Source organism: Dama dama, chromosome 8 (assembly GCF_033118175.1).
Source record: "Dama dama isolate Ldn47 chromosome 8, ASM3311817v1, whole genome shotgun sequence".
In the NCBI taxonomy this organism is placed as follows: domain Eukaryota; kingdom Metazoa; phylum Chordata; class Mammalia; order Artiodactyla; family Cervidae; genus Dama; species Dama dama.
In genome coordinates, this window is record NC_083688.1 from 35,241,448 (window position 1) to 35,261,902 (window position 20,455).

At 36.3% G+C, this 20,455-nt stretch overlaps 1 protein-coding gene across 1 annotated transcript in view; it reads left to right on the forward strand.

Annotated features, from left to right (window-relative positions):
- Nucleotides 1-17,038, forward strand: part of ERBB4 (erb-b2 receptor tyrosine kinase 4) — a 1,235,763-nt gene extending 1,218,725 nt beyond the window's left edge. Inside the window, exons 26-28 of the mRNA XM_061147924.1 lie at nucleotides 11,792-11,839; nucleotides 12,673-12,970; nucleotides 16,547-17,038. Coding sequence (XP_061003907.1) covers nucleotides 11,792-11,839; nucleotides 12,673-12,970; nucleotides 16,547-16,992 — 792 coding nt within the window. The 3' untranslated portion in view covers nucleotides 16,993-17,038. The remainder of the gene's footprint in view (nucleotides 1-11,791; nucleotides 11,840-12,672; nucleotides 12,971-16,546) is intronic.
- Nucleotides 17,039-20,455: the final 3,417 nt, after the last annotated feature.

The window sequence follows — 20,455 nt, forward strand, 5'->3', positions numbered from 1 at the left end:
TGTCTCAAGGGAATGTTGTCATACTAGTGATAGAATCCTGATGTTTTATAACTAGATGCAAGATATCCATTGCATCTGGAACCACTCATTATTTGTAAAAATACATTTTTTGGCCATTAGAATTAAGACTTTAAACAATGCCTCCAGAAATAGTAGCTAATTGACAGGAAGAGTGAGTGTACTAGATAAGATATAATATTCAGATGATTGTATTGGGCTTCAGTTTCAATTTAGGACTCACCCTGAGTATCTGCAGAGTAAAATATGTGCAATATATAATTTAAGGAACATTAAAATTCCCTATTCTTTAAAACATATCCCACTGCCTGAGGTCTTGAAAGTGAAAAAAGTGAAAGTGTTAGTCACTCAGGCCTGTCTTACTCTTTGCGACCCCATGGACTAGGACTATAGCCTGCCAGGCTTCTCTGTCCATGAAATTCTCCAGGCAAGATTACTGGAGTGGGTAACCGTGACCTTCTCCAGGGGATCTTCCCAATGCAGGGATAGAACCAGGAACGCCCTGAGATTCTCATTAATAAGTCAAACTTGAACTTTAAATATCTTTTCCATCTATCCATCCTTTGATTCAATATCCTTTTACTAAATATTCATCACATCTATGTTCCTGACCTGTGCTAGGTATGAAGGATATAATAGTAAATATAAGTCCTCTTCTAAATAGCCTGGGGCTTTGGCTCAGATGGTAAAGAATCTGCCTGCAGTGCAGGAGGCCTGAGTTAGATCCCTGGGTCAGGAAGATCCCCTGGAGAAGGGGCCGGCCACCCATTCCAGTATTCTTGCTTGGAGAATTCCATAAACAGAGAAGCCTGGTGGGCTATACTCCATGGGGTCGCAAAGAGTTGGACACAACTGAGCAACTAACACTATCACTTTCTTCTAAATAGACTCACAATCTAAGAAAGACAGTAAACTAATGAAGTAAATAAACGATTAGAATAAAGTTGCTGAATTACTCATAAGGGGTGCAGAATAGGTTCTTGATAGATATTTTTGAATTAATAATTACATATAAACAGGGCAATGGTAACATTCCATGGAGTTAATATGTAATCAAGATGAAGATACTAGAAAGAAATGTTTAGGAAACAATTGGAACCTGGGCAGGTAACTGGAAGTAATAGAAGTCATGGACCATCAGGAACTGCTGGTACTTTTTTTGACTGGAGGCATATGATGAATAAGCAGAAAGACAAAGCTGGAAAAATTGGCAGGAGCCATAGCTACCAAAAGCCTTCATGCCACAAGAAATTGAGATTTGTTTTAACCTGAGACCTAAAGGGGTCTTGTAGGTTTTTAAGCAGGAAATGAAGTGTGAATATTAGACTGGAATGAGGAGATCAAGGAGACCAATTAAAAAAATATTATAGTAGTTCAGTCAAGAAATGTGGTCATCATTAAGTTCACTGTGTGTGCTGTGCCTGTTTTTCCTAGAGTCCTGGTTTACTCCTATTACTCCTGACTTCATTATTTATAGCATTTTCTTTTATCCTCAAAATTTCCCAGTTAGAATGCTAAATGATTTCACACCTTAAAATCAGAACTAAAACAGAATCAATGAAGATGGAGAAAATGGTTGTATCCTTGAGGTACTAAGATGTTTAAATGGGTAGATGTTGGATGCTTATGAAGAATGAGATAGAGGTGAAATCAAAGATGACACTGAGATATTTAACTTACACAAGTAGATAAGTTGATACTATTCACCAAGCCAAGAAAGATAAGAGAATTCCATTTAATGTCAGGAGAGGTGATGTTCATTTCAGTTTTGGAAAAGTGACATTTGAAAAAGCATGGAACATTCCAATGGAGATGTCAGGTCAGCAGTTAATTATGTGTGTACCTCTTGGTACTCAGTAGTTCAGTGTTACTTGAGGTAGGACTATTTATGATCTACTACCACCAAGTTGAGAAAATTCCCCAAACTAATCAGACTAAATGGATGCCCTTAGCCTAGCTACAGCCAAGTTCCTGAGAAGAGGATAACCTTATAGATAAGAGGGGGGGGTTTGGAATATGAGTTACTGACTCAAAATGGTGCATCTTTTATGAGATCATGCAATGGCCCCATTTCCTATAGAACCAGGACTAGAATCAGTAGACTCTGGCATCTGTTAGGAAGCAGTAAAAAAATATGGGCTAGAAATTGAAAAGGAAACATGATAATCAGACTTCACTTCTTTAGAGTTTCACCTGGCTTGCCCTGACTCAGTTATGCAGACATAATCTAAGAAGGATACGAAGCAGATTGTTTTTGTTTCATAGTAAACCATAAAAGTATTTTTCTAATTTGGCCTATTGATTTTTGTTGTTAGTAACTAGATGTGTGACCTGCAGCAAAGTCACCTGCTGTCTCTATTACCACGGCTGAAAATAGGGAGAAGGAGATTGGGTGATCTCTGGCATTCCTGTCAGATTTAAATTAGACACTCTAGTTTCTGGTCTATTTTGTTTTTTGGTTCATATTTTTTATTAAAGTGTTAGCTATTTTAGAACTTGAAAGAAAAGTATTATGACCATGGTTCTGGCTAATATAGGTAGCAAATGGTTTAAATAGGAAACTAAAAATATTGGTCTTACTTCAGAAAATTCCAAAGTGGTTCACAAATAGATGCAGAAATTCTTGTATGTTTTTCTTCCTCCTTTTGACATGCAGCAAAATCACATTTGGGGGATTTTAAAAAATGATATAAACACCTTAGACTATGGGCAACCAGTTGCTGTAGGGGAAGAGTTTTTTCTCTTGAGGTACTGCCTTCAATCTGATAGTCATTTTGGCTCAGATCAGTTGTAAATACCAGCCAGTTTCTGTGAAATGTAACTGGTGTTTGCTCTGGGCTAATGGGACAGCCATGTACTGTTTGCTCTGTCAGTAGCCGTACTGAAATATGCACCGTACATTATTCAGATCAGCTTGCACAATCCAGATGCCTTAATTCCAGGTGGACTGTTAGAAATCTTTTTACTTACAGCAACAGCTGTACCACTTTGGAGCCTGAAGAGCAGTAGTTGGACTAACCAATCATTGTTACAAATTCACTTTTCTCTGGTAAACAGTTTGCATAAACTAGCATAACTGAAGGTATTTTCAAGCTGATCCACGCTGAAATGATAGGAACGTGGAAAGCATTATCTGTATTATGTTAAATGGTTTGCTTGTTGCCAACACTTAATCATTTAAGACACTGAATAAAATTTACATGCCAAAATTAGAGTTATAAAATTTGCAGTTGTATTTTCTATATTTTTTGTTTCCATCTCCCAATACATGAACTATGCCCTTCGTGTTTTTTTATATTCTCACACACAGATTGCTCTAAATACTGTCATAGTTATTTTGAATATATAGTAAAACTTTTCTGGCTTGGATTATTGCTAAAGAGAAGGTTGAAATATAAGGTGCTTCACTGTTGCCTTATTATTTGCAAGTAAATAGTATAACTCCAAATAACCACAAAAGAAACATTTGCAGGTGGAACTCTTCTAAATGATGCTTGAATGAATACGATTTACTTCCTGATATATAATATCCACATGTGTAAAAGAGTAGAAACAAAGCAAAACTAAGCCCACAAATAAACTAACAACCTATAAAAAAAATTTTGTTAGTTTGAATGAATTAAATAAATCTTTGTTATCTTGTTTTAGGCTATTAATTTTCATGTATGTATGACTATATATATATATATACATACATGCACATGTGTGCAGGTCAGTTCAATTCAGTTTAGTCACTCAGTCATGTCCGACTCTTTGTGACCCCATGGACTGCAGCATGCCAGCCCTCCCTGACCATCACCAACTCCCGGAGTCCACCCAAACCCATGTCCATTGAGTCGGTGATGCCATCCAACCATCTCATCCTCTGTCGTCCCCTTCTCCTCCTGCCCTCAATCTTTCCCAGCATCAGGGTCTTTTCAAATGAGTCAGCTCTTCGCATCAGGTGGCCAAAGTACTGGAATTTCAGCTTCAACATCAGTCCTTCCAATGAACACCCAGGACTGATCTCCTTTAGAATGGACTGGTTGGATCTCCTTGCAGTCCAGGGGACTCTCAAGAGTCTTCTCTAAAACCACAGTTGAAGAGCATCGATTCTTCAGCACTCAGCTTTCTTTATAGTCCAACTCTCATATCCATACATGACTACTGGAAAAACCATAGCCTTAAATAGATGGACCTTTGTTGGCAAATTAATGTCTCTCCTTTTTAATACGCTGTCTAGGATGGTCATAACTTTCCTTCCAAGGAGTAAGCGTCTTTTAATTTCATGGCTGCAAGCACCATCTGCAGTGATTTTGGAGCCCCCAAAAATAAAGTCAGCCACTGTTTCCACTGTTTCCCCATAATTGTGATTTAAGTAAATGTTTATCAATAGTATAAAAGGAAACGTATTATACCCAGACCAAGTCTTAGCATTTCAAATTCTAAAGTAATGGCATTCATGACATTCAGAGTGCCCATAGTTTTTTTTTTTTTTTTGCCCTATAGACTACTTAATTTTTATGCTATTTCTGTAATTTCCATACATCATCTAATCATATAAATAGAGGTGAGTACTATGAAAGTGAAAATATGTCAATTGACAATAAGCATGTGTATAATTATTGTTTAGTCACTAAATCATGTCTGACTCTTTTGCAACCCCGTGGACTGTAGCCCACCAAGCTCCTCTGTCCATGTCCATGGGATTTCCCAAGCAAGAATACTGGAAGTGGGTTGCCATTTCCTTCTCCAATCAATCTTCCCAATCCAGGAATCCAACCCGTGTATCTGAATTGGCAGGTGAATTCCTTACTTCTGAGTCACCAGAAAAGTCACATCCAGATGTGCTCTTGCCTCCCCAGAGCACAATCATGTATTGCATACAGACTAAGGTACTCCACAGATACTCCATTTAGAGAAAAGGGAAAAAAGAAAAAGAAATTCATACACTTTAAAAAGGTTTGTGGGAGAAAAGTTTGCAAGATGCTTTTGCTTTAATGTTAATCACATTTTATAATATTTAGCAATCAATGATATGGACTTCAGGCAGAATATTCATTTTACATACATGTAATTTGATAGTTGGAATTGATCTTTCCCTTTACTTTTACTATAGCCCATTTTCCTTTTGAGAGCTAAATAAACTGAAGATTCAAGAGATTAAGGTAATTGTTTAAAAATCAAATGGTTCAATGTCAAAAGTTCAAGAATACAACCCTAGAGATAGAAGGACCTCATGTGGTCAATTGCTTCATGTCTGTGGGATTTTCATCTTCAAAAGCTTGCTGACCTTGGGGACTTCCTGGCAATCCAGTAGTTTAGACTCTGCACTTTCAATGCAGGGGGTGTGGGTTGGATCCCTGGTCAGGATCTAAGATCCCACCTGCCATGCAATGTAGTTGGAAACAAATAAACAAATAAAACCAACATCAGAGAAATAAAACAATAAAACAGTAATGTTCTCTTTAAAAAAGAGAGTTGCCTGACATCAATGCCTTTTTTTAAAATGTATTAAGACATCTTCACTAAATAATCTTCATGATGTTGGGATAAAAAACACTCAAGCAAAGAGATAGACTACTTTTGGATGCACCTGGAAAATTAGTTGGATGACCTGAAAATTTGGACACAGTAAAGGCTTAATGATTTCCTTTAGATTCAAACAGAGACACTGCAGTTGAACTAGATGTTCTCAAAGATAAGTTTAAAAATTTGGAAAAATGGCTGTACCTTCTCTAACTGAAAAGAACTGCTGGGAAATCTTTAAGGAAACCCCTAAAAGTTCTCCTCTTTAGATTTCTAGATACATATGTCAACTAGTAGCTAAAGTGATAATTAGGAAGAGGTTCAAATATTACAGTATGTTGGCAAAAAGAATGTAAACAAGAGAAAGATGCAAAAGAAAGTTACCGGAATAAAAAATAGAGATATAGTTATCATCTTCATCCCAGGATGAAGAGATATAAATTTTACATGATTACTAATATCAAGAGAGGTGACAAAATTCTTACTGTTCATCTTAAAATCAAGCTAAGGAATGTTGGCCCTAATGTAAAATCACATTTCTTTATAACCTTTCTTTTTTGACTATGTTAATAATGTTCTTCAGCTTCATCATGTAATAAGAACATATGGAAAGGTATAAAGTGTGGAGTTTTCTGCTCCCATTTTATTGACTCATCTAACCATGAGTATTTAAACAGGGAATGTACTCTTGTTCTATTAATATTTGGAAAAGCTATAGGAGTTGCTGCCTGAGGATACAATAGCTTACTTACCCTTAGTGGAGTAGGAAGAGGAATTTATTGACTAAGCTTGGACTAGGAATAATAAATCCATAAGCAAGAGTGCTGTCATGGAAAATCTTTGTGCTCTCCCATTATTCAAACCCATCTCCTCCTGCTTCAGGGTTAATTTTTGCTCTTGGTAAGGTAAGTGATCTACATAGACATGTATATGAGTATCTATTCTTCCTTAACAGTCCATCTTGTTGATCTAAAATCATAGTTTATATATATATAAACACACACATATATTCTCTATTAGCACTTAACAGTTTGCATCTAGTAGCTTTCCTGTTCAAGTCCTTTGAGTAAATTAAAATGCAAATAACATGGGAGGATAATATTGTAAGCCATTATCAGTGTTTTATAATTAAGTCTATTTACTTTTTCAAATTTCTGCTTTAGGTTAGTTTTTCATAAGAAAGATAAGCCATAATATCTTATTTGAGAGAAGAGCTAAAACATTATGCAGTGGCAGAGAGGGCAGAGAATAGAAATGCTAAAGTCAAAATCTACATGTGGATTAATGAAAAATTGTTAGATTCAGAGAGTCATACACCAGTGGCTGTGGTTATGCATGGGAAGGACTTTAAACTTCCCTGGTCCTGTTTTCTCACCTGCAAAATGGGAGTCATAATTTTTAGTAATGATATTTATCTTGAAAGGTCATATGAATAAATAAAACAAAATATTTTAGTCCGTGGCATATGGTAGGTTTACAGTACATGTTAGCTTCCTTGCTATTTCTGTTTTCCTAAGAGAAGTAATATATTCACCTGTGAAATAGAGTCGACTTTATAATTAAGTTCTAGGGTTGGTGAAAAGTGAGAAAAAGATGAAAGCCCAAGTTAATATGCCTTCAACTGTCACACAGGGTCATTGTAATTAACTTATTTACTATAGTATTATGTCATTATATTATTTATTATTATATCATCATTATTATTTTGTTTAGAGTGTGTGCATGTGTGCTAAGTTTCTTCAGGCATGTCTGACTCTGTATGACCCTATAGACTACAGCCAGAAGACTACAGGCTCCTCTGTCCATGTGATTCTCCAGGCAAAAATACTGGACTGGGTTGCCATGTCTTCCTCCAGGGATCTTCACAACCCAGGGATCGAACCTGCATCTCTTATGTCTCTTGGATTGGCAGGCAGTTTCTTTACCTTAGTGCTACCTGGGAAGCCCTGTGTGTGTAGAGTAAAAAAGTGTTTTTTAAAGTAGCATCACATATAATCAAACTAAATAGATAAATGAGTGCATAAATAAACACATAGAAACAGACAAAAAACATTTTGTGTAACATATATGTTCACACATATGCACGTGTATGTGAGACAACTGCCTAAATTCAATAGGCTTCTCCAGTTCTTACTGGTTTGGGGAATGTGAATACATTTTGTTTGTTTTTTTCCAGTTGTCTTATGAAAAATGAAGATTCAAAATCCAAATGTCTCAAATGCTGATGTATTGAACTCAGTTGTAAAAAAGATACAGAGTTATAGCCAAATATCAAAAATTGTTCATAATACCAAAAAAAAGGCATTTTCTCTGTCCACTACCTGACCTGTGAAATGGAAAAATGCCGATCAGTGTTAAAGATGTATGCCAAAGAGGATAAAAAATTGACAACTCTTCATACTTACTATGTGCAAGTGTCCAGGTAATAAATCCAAGCTGATGGATTAGCACCATCATACAGAGACACATGCCATTTTAGTTAAAAGGATTTAGGGTGATTCTTGGCCCTAGAAACTTTAATCCTATGGCTAATATTGAGAGTAACAATTATCTGAAGATTAAAAAAAAATCTCATTAAGCACATCTTTAATTTAAATAGAAAGTAGGCATTAAGCATGGACTTTTGTTTGTTTCCTAAGAAGATAGATTTGTATAATATTTTTTGAAAATATGATGGTTGACAATTCATCTATTTAACAATTTAAAATTTCACTGAGTTAGCAAGGTAAAATTTCCTAGGAATAATACAATACTTTTAATTAAAACAATAAATATGAGAAATGCAGCACATGTAATAAGACAAAGGTTCACATTTTTATCATTCAGTTGAAAAGTAAATTTTAGGATATGGTGTATGTAAATATCCATTTAATAGTGTATTTGATATATTTGCTGACATTTGCCTTCTCTATAACCCCTGGGATTTGAGTCCAAGTTAATCATACAGTGTCCCAGTGATTATGGCCACAAATTAAACTTGACTCTCTTCATCACCCTTACATAATTCCCTATCAGGAACAAGCTCCGTATCACCTGCCAGTTGATAGCCCACCTCTTTCTATCTTTGTCCTGCTGACAATAAATCCCCTCGCCAGTTAATTGAACAGATGTACCCAGTGCTGCTTCCTGAAGATCCTCAAAGCCAGGCTTTGATGGACAGTTTAGAAAGTGGCACAATAAAATAACAAAAACCTTTTAAGCGAGAGCACTGCTTTGTTCTGCTTAGAACGTTAAGGTCACTCCAGCTCATTCTGATTCTGGGGATCTTAATTTTTACTCAACCAATTTACTTGCAGCTGTCATTCTTTCCAGTATTAAAAGTTCAGCTCTTCAAGTGTGGGGAATTGGGGGGATGGTTGTGTGGGGAATGAGAAGAGCGTGTTACAAACTAAAAATGGCAAAAACAAGTAAAATCTGGCTTGGCTCTCAAGTACAAAAAGTTATTTTCAAAGCCTATAAATTATGACATAGTGATTAACATGTAATTTAAATATATTTAAACAACAATTATATCACATTTCCAGCCCAGCTAATTGGCCTCACAGATGTTCCCTTGTAGATGCATTGCCCTTCCAGGGAGATATGAATGAGGTGCTTTTTATCATGGAAAACAGAAAAAAAATGGAAACAGAAACATAAAAAGCAGCCAGTAACCCTAAAAACAATGAACACTAAGGGGACTTTGCTTAGCAATTTTTCCCATTTTAATGGTGAAAACTAGGAAGAACATGAAGACACTCTTATTACTGTGATGGTATCTGGCAGTGTGTCCAGAAGCAGAGTTGGCAAGTTGCTGATGGAAAGACTTATTAATGCAGGACAGCAGATGCATTCAAATAAAGCATGGCCACACTTCCTGTCTTGGAACACACTAACTGCAAGAGGTCTAGTTATTTTTAATATGATGCCTTTACAATTGAAAATGGCCTAGCCCAGATAATGAATATAGATAATAAAGTATTTCATGATGAAGAATGACTTGTTAAGTTATTCTTTTGATCATTTATCTCTCAAGTTTTATAAAATGCTAAACATGTAGCAGGCAGTGCTATTTTTTCAGCCACAATCAAACATAACCCAGTATAACACTCTTGCAAATAAGAGGTCAAAGGAACACTGGTGATTATGAATACTTTGAAATACTTTGCCTTTTAATATATAATCATAGAATTGAAATAAATTCACTCCAACCTCACTTTACTTTTGTTTTTTTCTTTCAACAATCTCAGGAAATATTTGATCGTACAATGTAAACTGGTAAAGGCCACTGGCCAAGCCTGTCCTAGTATATCACGATATCTCCAGCATCTAATGTAATCCCTATGCTTTTATCATAGAAATTTAACAAATATTTACTAAATGCTTGCCAAATAATTCAAGTTTAATGAAAGGGTAAAGCCAAGATTTGTAATAGGATAAAGTACCAGCAGGCAGGTATCATATTTTTGTACCAGCTCTCTATTTTACATATCACTGGATTATATGGAAAATTTCTTTCTCACATTTATGAACAAATGAATTAGATTTCATAACTTTCTGAAAGATAGCAAAATATATTTCAAGTGATGTGGAAGACAGGTAAGCAGTTAAAAATGCTCTTTGATGAGAAGCCTTGGCAGTTTGATTGCTTGATTTTAAAAATCTGATTTAGCAGATGTGGACATTTAAATTTTATATATCCTCTACATTTGTGTAATAGTGCAGAGCTTACAAAGTTTATTTATATGTAAAATATCTTATTTCTCCATTAAGAATAGGTATCTTCATTAAGAATAAAGTAGAGAGGCCAAGGATGAAAATGAAATATTTCATGATTGACCACATCACTTATAATTGCGACTGGAGCTCAATCCCAACAATACCATACAACAATCTGTCTACTCTACAAAGCTCCTCCTATGCATTGCATAACAAATATATCCAAATTTCCATGTTATAATCTTCAGTGTGTTATTAGTTATGTTGCTACAGAAAGAAAGAGATAAATATTTTCTATACCATTATGTAAGTGACTCAGTTATGGGCAGAGTTAAAATCTAAACTCAGTGTAGGTGTTCAGAGCTTGTTCCCTTAAGTTCAGAAGACTCAGTTAAGGAAAATTCTATTATATAGTTGCTATTAATTTGTATTGAACCGTTAATCTCTGTGGAACCATATTCTTAGGTTGTTCTGTCAATCTATAAATTATAAAAACATCAACCTGGAATGAGATTTAGCTCTGTTTTATAGATGTTTCAAGATGTTGTCTTGGAGGTTTATTTTAGTCATCTCTGTTCACTTAAAGCCAGAAGGTACAGAATGAAAAGTTCACAAAACCAACTGTTTTTATCTTCATTATTCATTATTTCAAGTGCCTCAAAAAGTGCCTTGTGCATACACAGACAGTGGTTTCTCAAGAAATGTGTTTAATAGATGACTGGTATTTTTCAATCATTTTGAAACAGAACTGGCATTCATATGTCTTCTGTACTTAGCCTAAAGAAAGTTATCTTTAATATTTTCTCATATTTTTATATTGACTTTTATTTAGCCCATAGGTTAGAGTTATAAGCCATAAGAATATGTCTTTTTGGGTTTTTTTTTCCTAATTTCAATCTAATTTCAACTGATTCTAAATACATAAAAGTAATGTATGTAAAGCATGTTTCCAGGAAAGAAACCAATTTTTCAAGATTTTCTGCTGTTTGTTCACTTAAAAAAAGACTAATGAGAAAATATTATTTACCCTTTCTATAAGGAAAGGTTGAGAAGCTGACCCTTAGCTGAAGTGGTAAAGAATAAATGTAATTTGATAACAAAAATTATTCCAAGAAAATTGAAATCTACTTCTATTTCTTTTTAGATAAACTTCTTATAGGAGAAAAGTTAATGTGGTGATATGTGATCATTCCAGTCACCTAAAGTATAACAAAGGAAAGCATCCCTTGTTTATAACTCTAGTTTATTATTTACTGCTTTTCCCTTTCTTCCAGGGTTCATCAGAAGAATATTTATTGTCAACATAATTTTTAATGCATTAAAAATTTTTCTTTTTAATTTTCCTTTACAGGGATTGAATTATATATAGTGTCCTCAAAATATATAAATAAACTTTCTTGAGATCAGAATACATAAAATTTTACTGTTTAGCAAACATCACTGTTGTGCATGTGTTCCCTTTTGGTTCACACAACTCATGTGGCTTTTCTTTTTCTTTTCTTTTCTTTTTTTTTCCATTCATATCACCTCTTATTATATCCATCATTCCATTTTTCTTTCCTATTAGAGTGAAATTGGACACAGCCCTCCTCCTGCCTACACCCCTATGTCAGGAGTAAGTATTTCACAATCAACCTTCATCTTTTAGGATTTTTGGTCTTTGCCTACCATATTTCCTCTCTCTCGTCTCACCATAATTTCCTCATTTTGCCTTTGCCAACAGTGAGTTAAAGATTTACTGTAGCTTGTGTAGCTGCCTATGTAGATATGTTTTATCTCAGTAGATAATCCAGAGCTGAGATATCATGCATCTACAGTAGCTTTTGATGTTCATCTGAAAAATTTACCTGGGCTCATACATTATGCTTCTGGGTGAGGAGGTTATCTTTATTTCCATAATTATAGGTCTTGTGCTAAAAAGTCAGAATTTTGGTGATGATTTTCCAGTTATATACTATAGACTCAAAATTATAGTAACAACAGACTAGAAGGCAATAAGGAACTATCACTATTCAAATTTCATCACTGTGCTTCTGTTCATAATGGCAATTGCCTATAGTTCATGACATTGCCATTTGTCCTGAAAATTCACTTTGAATTTTTATTATTTACTTTTTTTTTGAATTTTTACATTAAAAATAGGCAGTTGTGGGAAAGAATATGAAATACTTTTTATTAGACCCTGTGTTAGGTGGTTAGTAAAACTAACACATATATTTCCAAATTGTTTTCCCACAATTGATTTACTTTATAGGACAAAATTGGAATTTTAGGTGTTTCTAGTCTATAACTCAGACTCATTAACTATTAGGGGGGAAAAAACACTTAATAAACTCTGACTTTGCTCTGATAGACAAACTTCTGTATTCTTTTGGTTATTAACATCCATGCTTTTGATTGCTATTCCTCCCCATAACTTTGGTCCAAATGTGTTTCTACTATTGACAGAACCAGTTTGTCTACCGAGACGGGGGCTTCGCTGCAGAGCAAGGAGTACCCATGCCCTACAGGGCCACCACCAGCACAATCCCAGAAGCCCCCATTGCTCAGGGGGCTACCGCAGAGATCTTTGATGACTCCTGCTGTAATGGTACCTTACGCAAGTCTGTGGCACCCCACGTCCAAGAAGACAGCAGCACCCAGAGATACAGCGCTGACCCCACAGTGTTTGCCCCAGAACGGAGCCCACGAGGAGAGCTGGATGAAGAAGGTTACATGACTCCTATGCGAGACAAACCCAAACAAGGTACAAGCAGAATGCTCAGAAATGATTGCCATTTGGCATTTACTTTCATCAACATAAGCAAAGTCTCGAAGGGAAATTGCCAAACCATTTGCCTGTGTGACATTTGTGACCCACAAAAGGCCTAGACACTGCTACTCCTAGTAGGCTAATTGAATTAACACCATCCACATCATCTAGGGGCTTTTTTAGAAACTGGAATCTCAGACCTCACTTGATTAGGAATCTGCATTTGAACAAGATCCCCAAGAGACTTTTATGCACAATTAAGCTTGACGGACAGGGAGGCCTGGCGTGCTGCGATTCATGGGGGTCGCAAAGAGTCGGACACGACTGAGTGACTGAACTGACTGACTGAAGCTTGAGAAGCACTGATATAAACATAACTTTATTGGAATATTTAAATGAGGTAGCATATCACAAGATTTCAGAACCCTTGCTCCATTGGTGACCATAAAAACTAGTATTATTGGTAAAAGTGTCCAAAGCGTTTGATGGCACCAATAAAAGATTTGATTGATACATTAAAATGGTGTCATTTAAGTGACCTGGCTTATTATAGGAAATTATGACTTCTGATAGGGTACATTTCAAAAATTAAAGTTCTGTCCCTCCATATACTTTATGTATACCATCACATCTTGAAAATATTCATAGTTTATGGTTTTAGGAAGCACAGCAATAACTTTACAAAGTTAGTAGTAGGACTGTTAAATATCCAAATAAATTTCAATTTTGAAAAAACCTCTTTCCTTCTATGTTAACAGCATCAGAAAAAAGAGAAGAAGGATCATGTTATTAATAACTGATGGCTGTGTCCCAGAGAGTTCAGTGTCACAGTAAATTATATTTTAAGACTCTGTATGAAGGTCCTTTATCTCCCTTAATATGTAGTTATATTCACTTTTGTAATATGCAGTTAAGGCATCACTAAGTACATATTATCAATAACCTATTAAAATATATCCACTTCCATACGTATGAAAGTATTACTGTAATGAAGAATTGGATGTTTGAGTAGCCCAGTAGTGACACAAATGTAGGTTTTGGGAAGATTTGGCAGATCCTTCAGAAAGTGGAATGTTCCCTGGGAAGATTCTCAACTCAACCATAAAACTATTCGGAACCACATGGCTATACAAATTTGCATTAGGACAACAGATAAGCAGATTGCATTGAGAAAAGGTAACTTGAATCTTCCGAGAGAAAACCAAGTCAGTCTGTGTAGACTCACAGTAGGTAGACCATCCCCAGATTTTATCTCACTGTACTAAGAAACCCACGTTTCTGTAGAAGGTTATTCTATTCTAGCCCAGTTCTCAGAGAGCAGATAATTTTAGTATAGACATACCTATATTTTCAATGGAGAAATTTCAGGAATCTGGTAAGAGAAATCCAATTCTGACTCCCTTTTAAGTTTTTTTTTTAGATATTTTTCTTAAAATGACAGTAGCCTTGAGACCCATTCAAATTAAAACTTGTGATGAAGTGTAAAGTTCAACCTACTCCTATAAGGGCAACAATGAAAACCATGCCATAGAACAACAAGATCCTTCAACATGAGTTAGGGAATTTGAATTCTAGTTCAACACTAATTGTATCCTTCATACATCATTTAATCTCAATTTTCTGTCTATAAAGCTGGAAAAGTACAGCTTGCATGCCTTTTTCACAGGATTGTTGTGAGGCTGAAGTGATAGTGCCTTGTAAGATACTGAACTGTAATCTGTGAATTTGATGGTAGGATGTTCACTATTATTATTACTTTTTGCTCAGTGCTCAGTCATGTCCAACTCTTTGTGACCCCATGGACTGTAGCCCACCAGGCTCCTCTGTCCATGGGATTTTTCATTACTGTCTCTTAACTTTCACATGATACTAAATAGTTAACTATATCCAACGGCTCTATATCCAGGGAAAAATAACCCTGGATTGATAAGATTTTTCTCTCTATGTGTCAAGTTTATTATGGGGGATAGGAAGTTTGTTTCAGAATGATAGTATCTCAACAAACAGGCCCTCTTCCTACCCTGACACCAAAATAGGAATAGCTAAAGTGTCATTTTTGTGCATATATTTAAAGAGAGGATATGCTACATATGTGTAAGAAAAGAAAGTGAAGTCGCTCAGTCGTGTCAGACTCTGCGATCCCGTGGACTGTAAACTACCAGACTCCTCCATCCATGGGATTCTCCAGGCAAGACTACTGGAGTGGGTTGCCATTTCCTTCTCCAGGGGATCTTCCAGACCCAGGGATCAAACCTGGGTGTCCAGCATTGCAGGCAGATGCTTTACCCTCTGAGCCACCAGGGAACACACATATGTGTAGATATGTCTATAAAGAGTCTACACAATAAACAGAGGGGTAGAATTAAACTTGACGGAAGCAGTATTAGCAACATTAAAAAAAAAATTCTCGGCCAATCCCTATTCTAGATAAATTTATTATTTTGAATCATACAAAATAGCTGCTCTAAGACTGGTTTCAACCTACAAAAACAGCAATTTCATATGATTCAAACTAATAGTTTGCTGTCTTATGATTATGATTCAGTTCAGTTCAGTCGCTCAGTCCGGTCCGACTCTTTGTGACCCCATGAATCGCAGCACGCCTGTCCATCACCAACTCCCAGAGTTTACCCAAACTCATATCTATCCAGTCGGTGATGCCATCCAGCCATCTCATCCTCTGTCGTCCCCTTCTCCTCCTGCCCCCAATCCTTCCCAGCATCAGGGTCTTTTCCGATGAGTTTCCAATGATTATGATTAGCCATTGGAAATAAATGTTACAATTATATTTATTGTTAAGCTTGTATATTATCAAGCAAGTCAGTTTAAAAGCATGTTAGCTATTTATCTGATTTGATTAGCTGAGTCTTTTCCTTAGATGTTTTCTTTCCTGTGTGTTTATCTTTCTGAGGGAACATCTATAATCAAACCCTTATTACTTATGCAGGCATTCCCAGCAAATGCATAGACTAAGAAACACTATTCTTTCACTTCATTCATTTATTATGGCGTGGAGTTAATCTTGATTTTCCAATACTATTTTTTAAATTCTCACTTCTCCACAGTTAAATGCTATTTAATCCTGATAGGTTGTTTTATTTTCTAACAGAAATAACTAACTTCTAAAAAATAGAAGCATTTAAACAACCGGCCCCATGTGTAGGAGTGTGAGTCGCTCTGTCCTGTCTGACCATTTGCGACCCCACGGACTGTACTCCGACAGGCTCCTCTGTCCAGGGACTTCTCCTGGCAAAGATACTGGAGTGGGTTGCCATTTTCCTTCTCCAATATGTAGGAGAGACAAATATAATTAGAAGGAAAGAAGAGCAGTCTAGGGGACAGGAACTCTGACGTTGGCCCTGTCGGTGCCTTGTTTTGTCACTAACATTTTTTGCCCACTTACTCCTCTTTCCTATGACAGTTGTAATCAACAAAATAGTTTTGGGGAAAATTCATGAAACCCGTGGCTTTATTGTTCTGGAAAAGGAAACTAACTGGTCCTGTATAACCGTGGCCGGAATTACATTTTCCAGCAAGTAGATGTTAACTGACCCTTTTGTATTCCATCAGAATACCTGAACCCTGTGGAGGAGAACCCTTTCGTTTCTCGGAGGAAAAATGGCGACCTTCAGGCTTTGGATAATCCCGAATATCACAGCGCTCCCAGTGGTGCACCCAAGGCAGAGGATGAGTATGTGAACGAGCCGCTGTACCTCAACACCTTTGCCAACGCCCTGGGGAGCGCCGAGTATCTGAAGAACAGCGTGCTCTCCGTGCCGGAGAAGGCCAAGAAAGCATTCGACAACCCCGACTACTGGAACCACAGCCTGCCCCCTCGGAGCACCCTCCAGCACCCAGACTACCTGCAGCAGTACAGCACAAAATATTTTTATAAACAAAATGGACGGATCCGGCCTATTGTGGCAGAGAATCCCGAATACCTCTCTGAGTTCTCGCTGAAGCCGGGCACCGTGCTGCCTCCGCCGCCCTACAGACACCGGAATACTGTGGTGTGAGCGCCGCAGTGGTTTCAGGTGGAGAGACACGGCCACTCTGATTTCCCGCCGCCTCTCTTTCTCTTCTTTTCTTCCTTCTACTCCCAAGGCCAGTAGTTTTGACACTTCCCAGTGGAAGCTGTAGAGATGCAATGCTAATTTCGTGCTTATCTAACTTGAACATTAGAAGGAAGGACTGAAAGAGAAAGAGAGGAGGAACCACACTGTTTCTTCATTTGTCTGCATGGGTTGGCCAGGAGACTGGAACAGCTAGAAAAGGACACGCAAATAGGAGGCAATACTGCCTGCCATCAAACTAGTTCTCAACGTTTCCCTTCCCTCTCCTCCCCACCCCACCCCCATTTCTTTTCTTTTTATTCCTTCCTTCCTTTCTTTCAAAGCAGATGCTTGAAAGATCCAAGCTATCTGTTCCTATCTGCAGGAACTGATCCATATATTTTCAGCATCCCTGGTAATCCTTAAGGACGTTTTCAGTAGAACAAAACGATAACCTTTTCTATAATGTATGATGGTAACTTAAGATTGAAAATCCAAACTCTTTCTCCACCAGTTTCTGTCTTGACAAGCAAGAATGGCCAACTCAGCTTTCATGATTTTTGAATCTTCATCCAAGTTATAACCAGTAATTATGTTTGGGGAGCTTTTTTGTTTTATCACTTTGTTTTGCTTTGATCTCTCTCTTCATATTACTTTCTCCCTTATCCTCAGCTTTAATTTGTAATTGCAAAGATTTTTACATCAAACCTTCTTAGGTGTTGCTATAAATTGAAAGAATTGTAAAAAGAGATATTTTAATACGGTGAAATGGCCACTATTTTAAATATACAGTCTTTAAAATTAGAAGGGGAAGCCAAGGTATTGGTCAAATATAATATTAAATCTAACTTTTGTGTTTTACAGTATTGAATATGGATTCTCCTCCCTCCATTCCTTTATATTCTTCAACATTTTCTTCCCCTCTATGAACGACAGTACTTGATAGGTAGTAATAATATTAAGAATAGAAGGGAAACTAAGAGACAGTTCTGCGTGGTTCATGAAAACTACTGACACTTTCAGGGGTGGTCCAATGGGAAATCCTTTGAACTGGAAGAAACACACTGGATTGAGTATGTCTACCTGGCAGATACTCAGAAATGTAGTTTGCACTTGAGCTGTAATTTTATTTGTTCTCTTTTTGAACTTCATTTTGGATTTTCAATGAAGCAATATGGAAGCAACCAGCAAAATAACGCATTTGAGTACATTTTTTTAAAGAGCTAAGATAAAGAAAGACTCTGGAAATGCCAAACCAAGCAGTTAGGATTTTGGAACAGTATCAGGGGATTATGGTAAAAGAGTCAGCACATGTTCCACATGTAATATCACATTTTCTACATGAGGAAAGTTGTCCAGTTTGTACACTCCATTTGAAGGAATGCAAGTAAGGATTGGCTTAAATTCCATGGAATTTTCAGTATAAGACCCTCATTTATATTAAGTGGAAGGTAACTTTGCACATAAATTGGTATAACAAAAAGAAATAAACAAACAGTCACTACTTATAGATAGATCCTTGGGTTAAAAGTTGTAAATAAATGTGAAAAAAGTTTCTCATGTAATTATTTTAATACACAACATACTACCCTTATGATACTTTATATGATAACTCTTTTTCTTCAGACAGCATCCTAGTTCTAGAGCCATATTTATTGTGTATCATTTTGAAGAATACCTGTTGAGTCAAGATGAGCAATAGAAACAAATGATAGGGTTGAATTTTTAGAAAAATGGAGGCCTCAGGTCAGCAATTAGAAAAACTGGATATAAATCTGCCCCTTCTAGAAAAATCTGCCCCAATTTATTTGGAATTTGGTAAAAAATATTTCTTTCCAGTGATAAGGTATTGGGAATTTGAATGTATCACCTGGTGGTGATGGTTTAGTTGCTAAGTCGTGTCCGACTCTTGCGACCCTGTGGACTTTAACTCACCAGGCTCCTCCATCCATGGGATTCTCCAAGCAAGAATACTGGAGTGGGTTGCCATTTCCTTCTTCAGAATGTATCAACTAATTGAAAACAGACTAAAAATCTCCATGGGAAAGAGTAGAGATAAAATGACAAGAAATCTAGGTTTCTGCCTATTTTGAAAAAGTTAAGTCACTCCACCCATTCAGCTCCCTTATTTTTCAACTCATATTTATTTATAGTCTACTAAAATCACTGTGTTATGTGGGGAACACCCAGATAAAGGCAATACTATCCCTAACTTTAAAATTTTACAATTACAATGTATTTGGAATGACATTTAATTTTTTTTATAATTCAAAGAATACAATTGCATGGACTCTTTTTTGAACAATCGTATAAAATCAGCTATTTGTTAAAAGATCTTCTGTGAACTCATCTGGGACATGAGTGAAACGTCCTACAGGTTACTGAAGGTAACGCATAGGATAGTTTCAGTGTTATCATCCAAACGCAAACTGGTCTAGAAGGGTATTGTGTCACTGGCTAAGTGTCATTTCCAGATTCTAACTTAACCATTAAATCAGCAATAGATGTTGGTCTTTGCCCCAAGAACATTGGAGACATTGGGATTGATTTCTTCCAGAGTTATGAAAAGTGAGGGAAGCTAAAAGAATGAGGTCGAGTAAGGAGAGGTTTTATGAGAGCTCTTACAGTGAAGTTCAACCATGAATTTCCCAGGGGTGAAGACAGAATGATTCAGAGCCACAGCCTAAGAGCTCAGAGTTCTTCCACCCAGTCAGAGAAGTCTCTATGAAAAGCAGTCCTCACATCATCATTTATGGAAGTTTAGATAGAAAGCTCTTTTTCTAAATAAATCTGTACCAACTTATCACTGACAGTACCTTTGTTGGATGCTACAGCTTGACTTTTTCTCCTGATTTACGATGTTCATATGGTTTGGGGTTGGGGGCGGATGACAAGCAGAATCACTTAGAGAAGGAAAGAAAATTATTTTACTGTAAGGTAATAGAAATATATTCAGTAAAGGTAGTGTCCTCTTCATCCTAGGAACGTAAGACTTTTACATAACAGGTACTAATAACTGGAGATAGATGCAAGTATATCCAAAATGACCTAAAATGCTTCACAAGAATCTAATTGTTCCTTTTGAATGATTTATCTAGTACATACTTAATTTAAATTGTTTTAGAGTTTCTCTTTTGTTTTATTTTTGTCCCCCAGGAAAACATATTTCAAAGTGTATGAGAGGGAGAAATAAAAAAAAGTTTATTTGTTCCAAAGAATAACTTACTCGACTCAATAAAGTGAAATTTTAAAATGCCAATTAAAGCCTTCAAAGTGCATTGGGACATCAGATTATTGCAAGCTAGTTGTATTAATGCAAATATGCAGAACCAATTAAATAAATTTGAACAAAATAGTCAAATTACACAGACTGTATTTTTTTTAAAATCATCAAATCTTGTAGCTTAGACCTATCTTGGGGAATCTT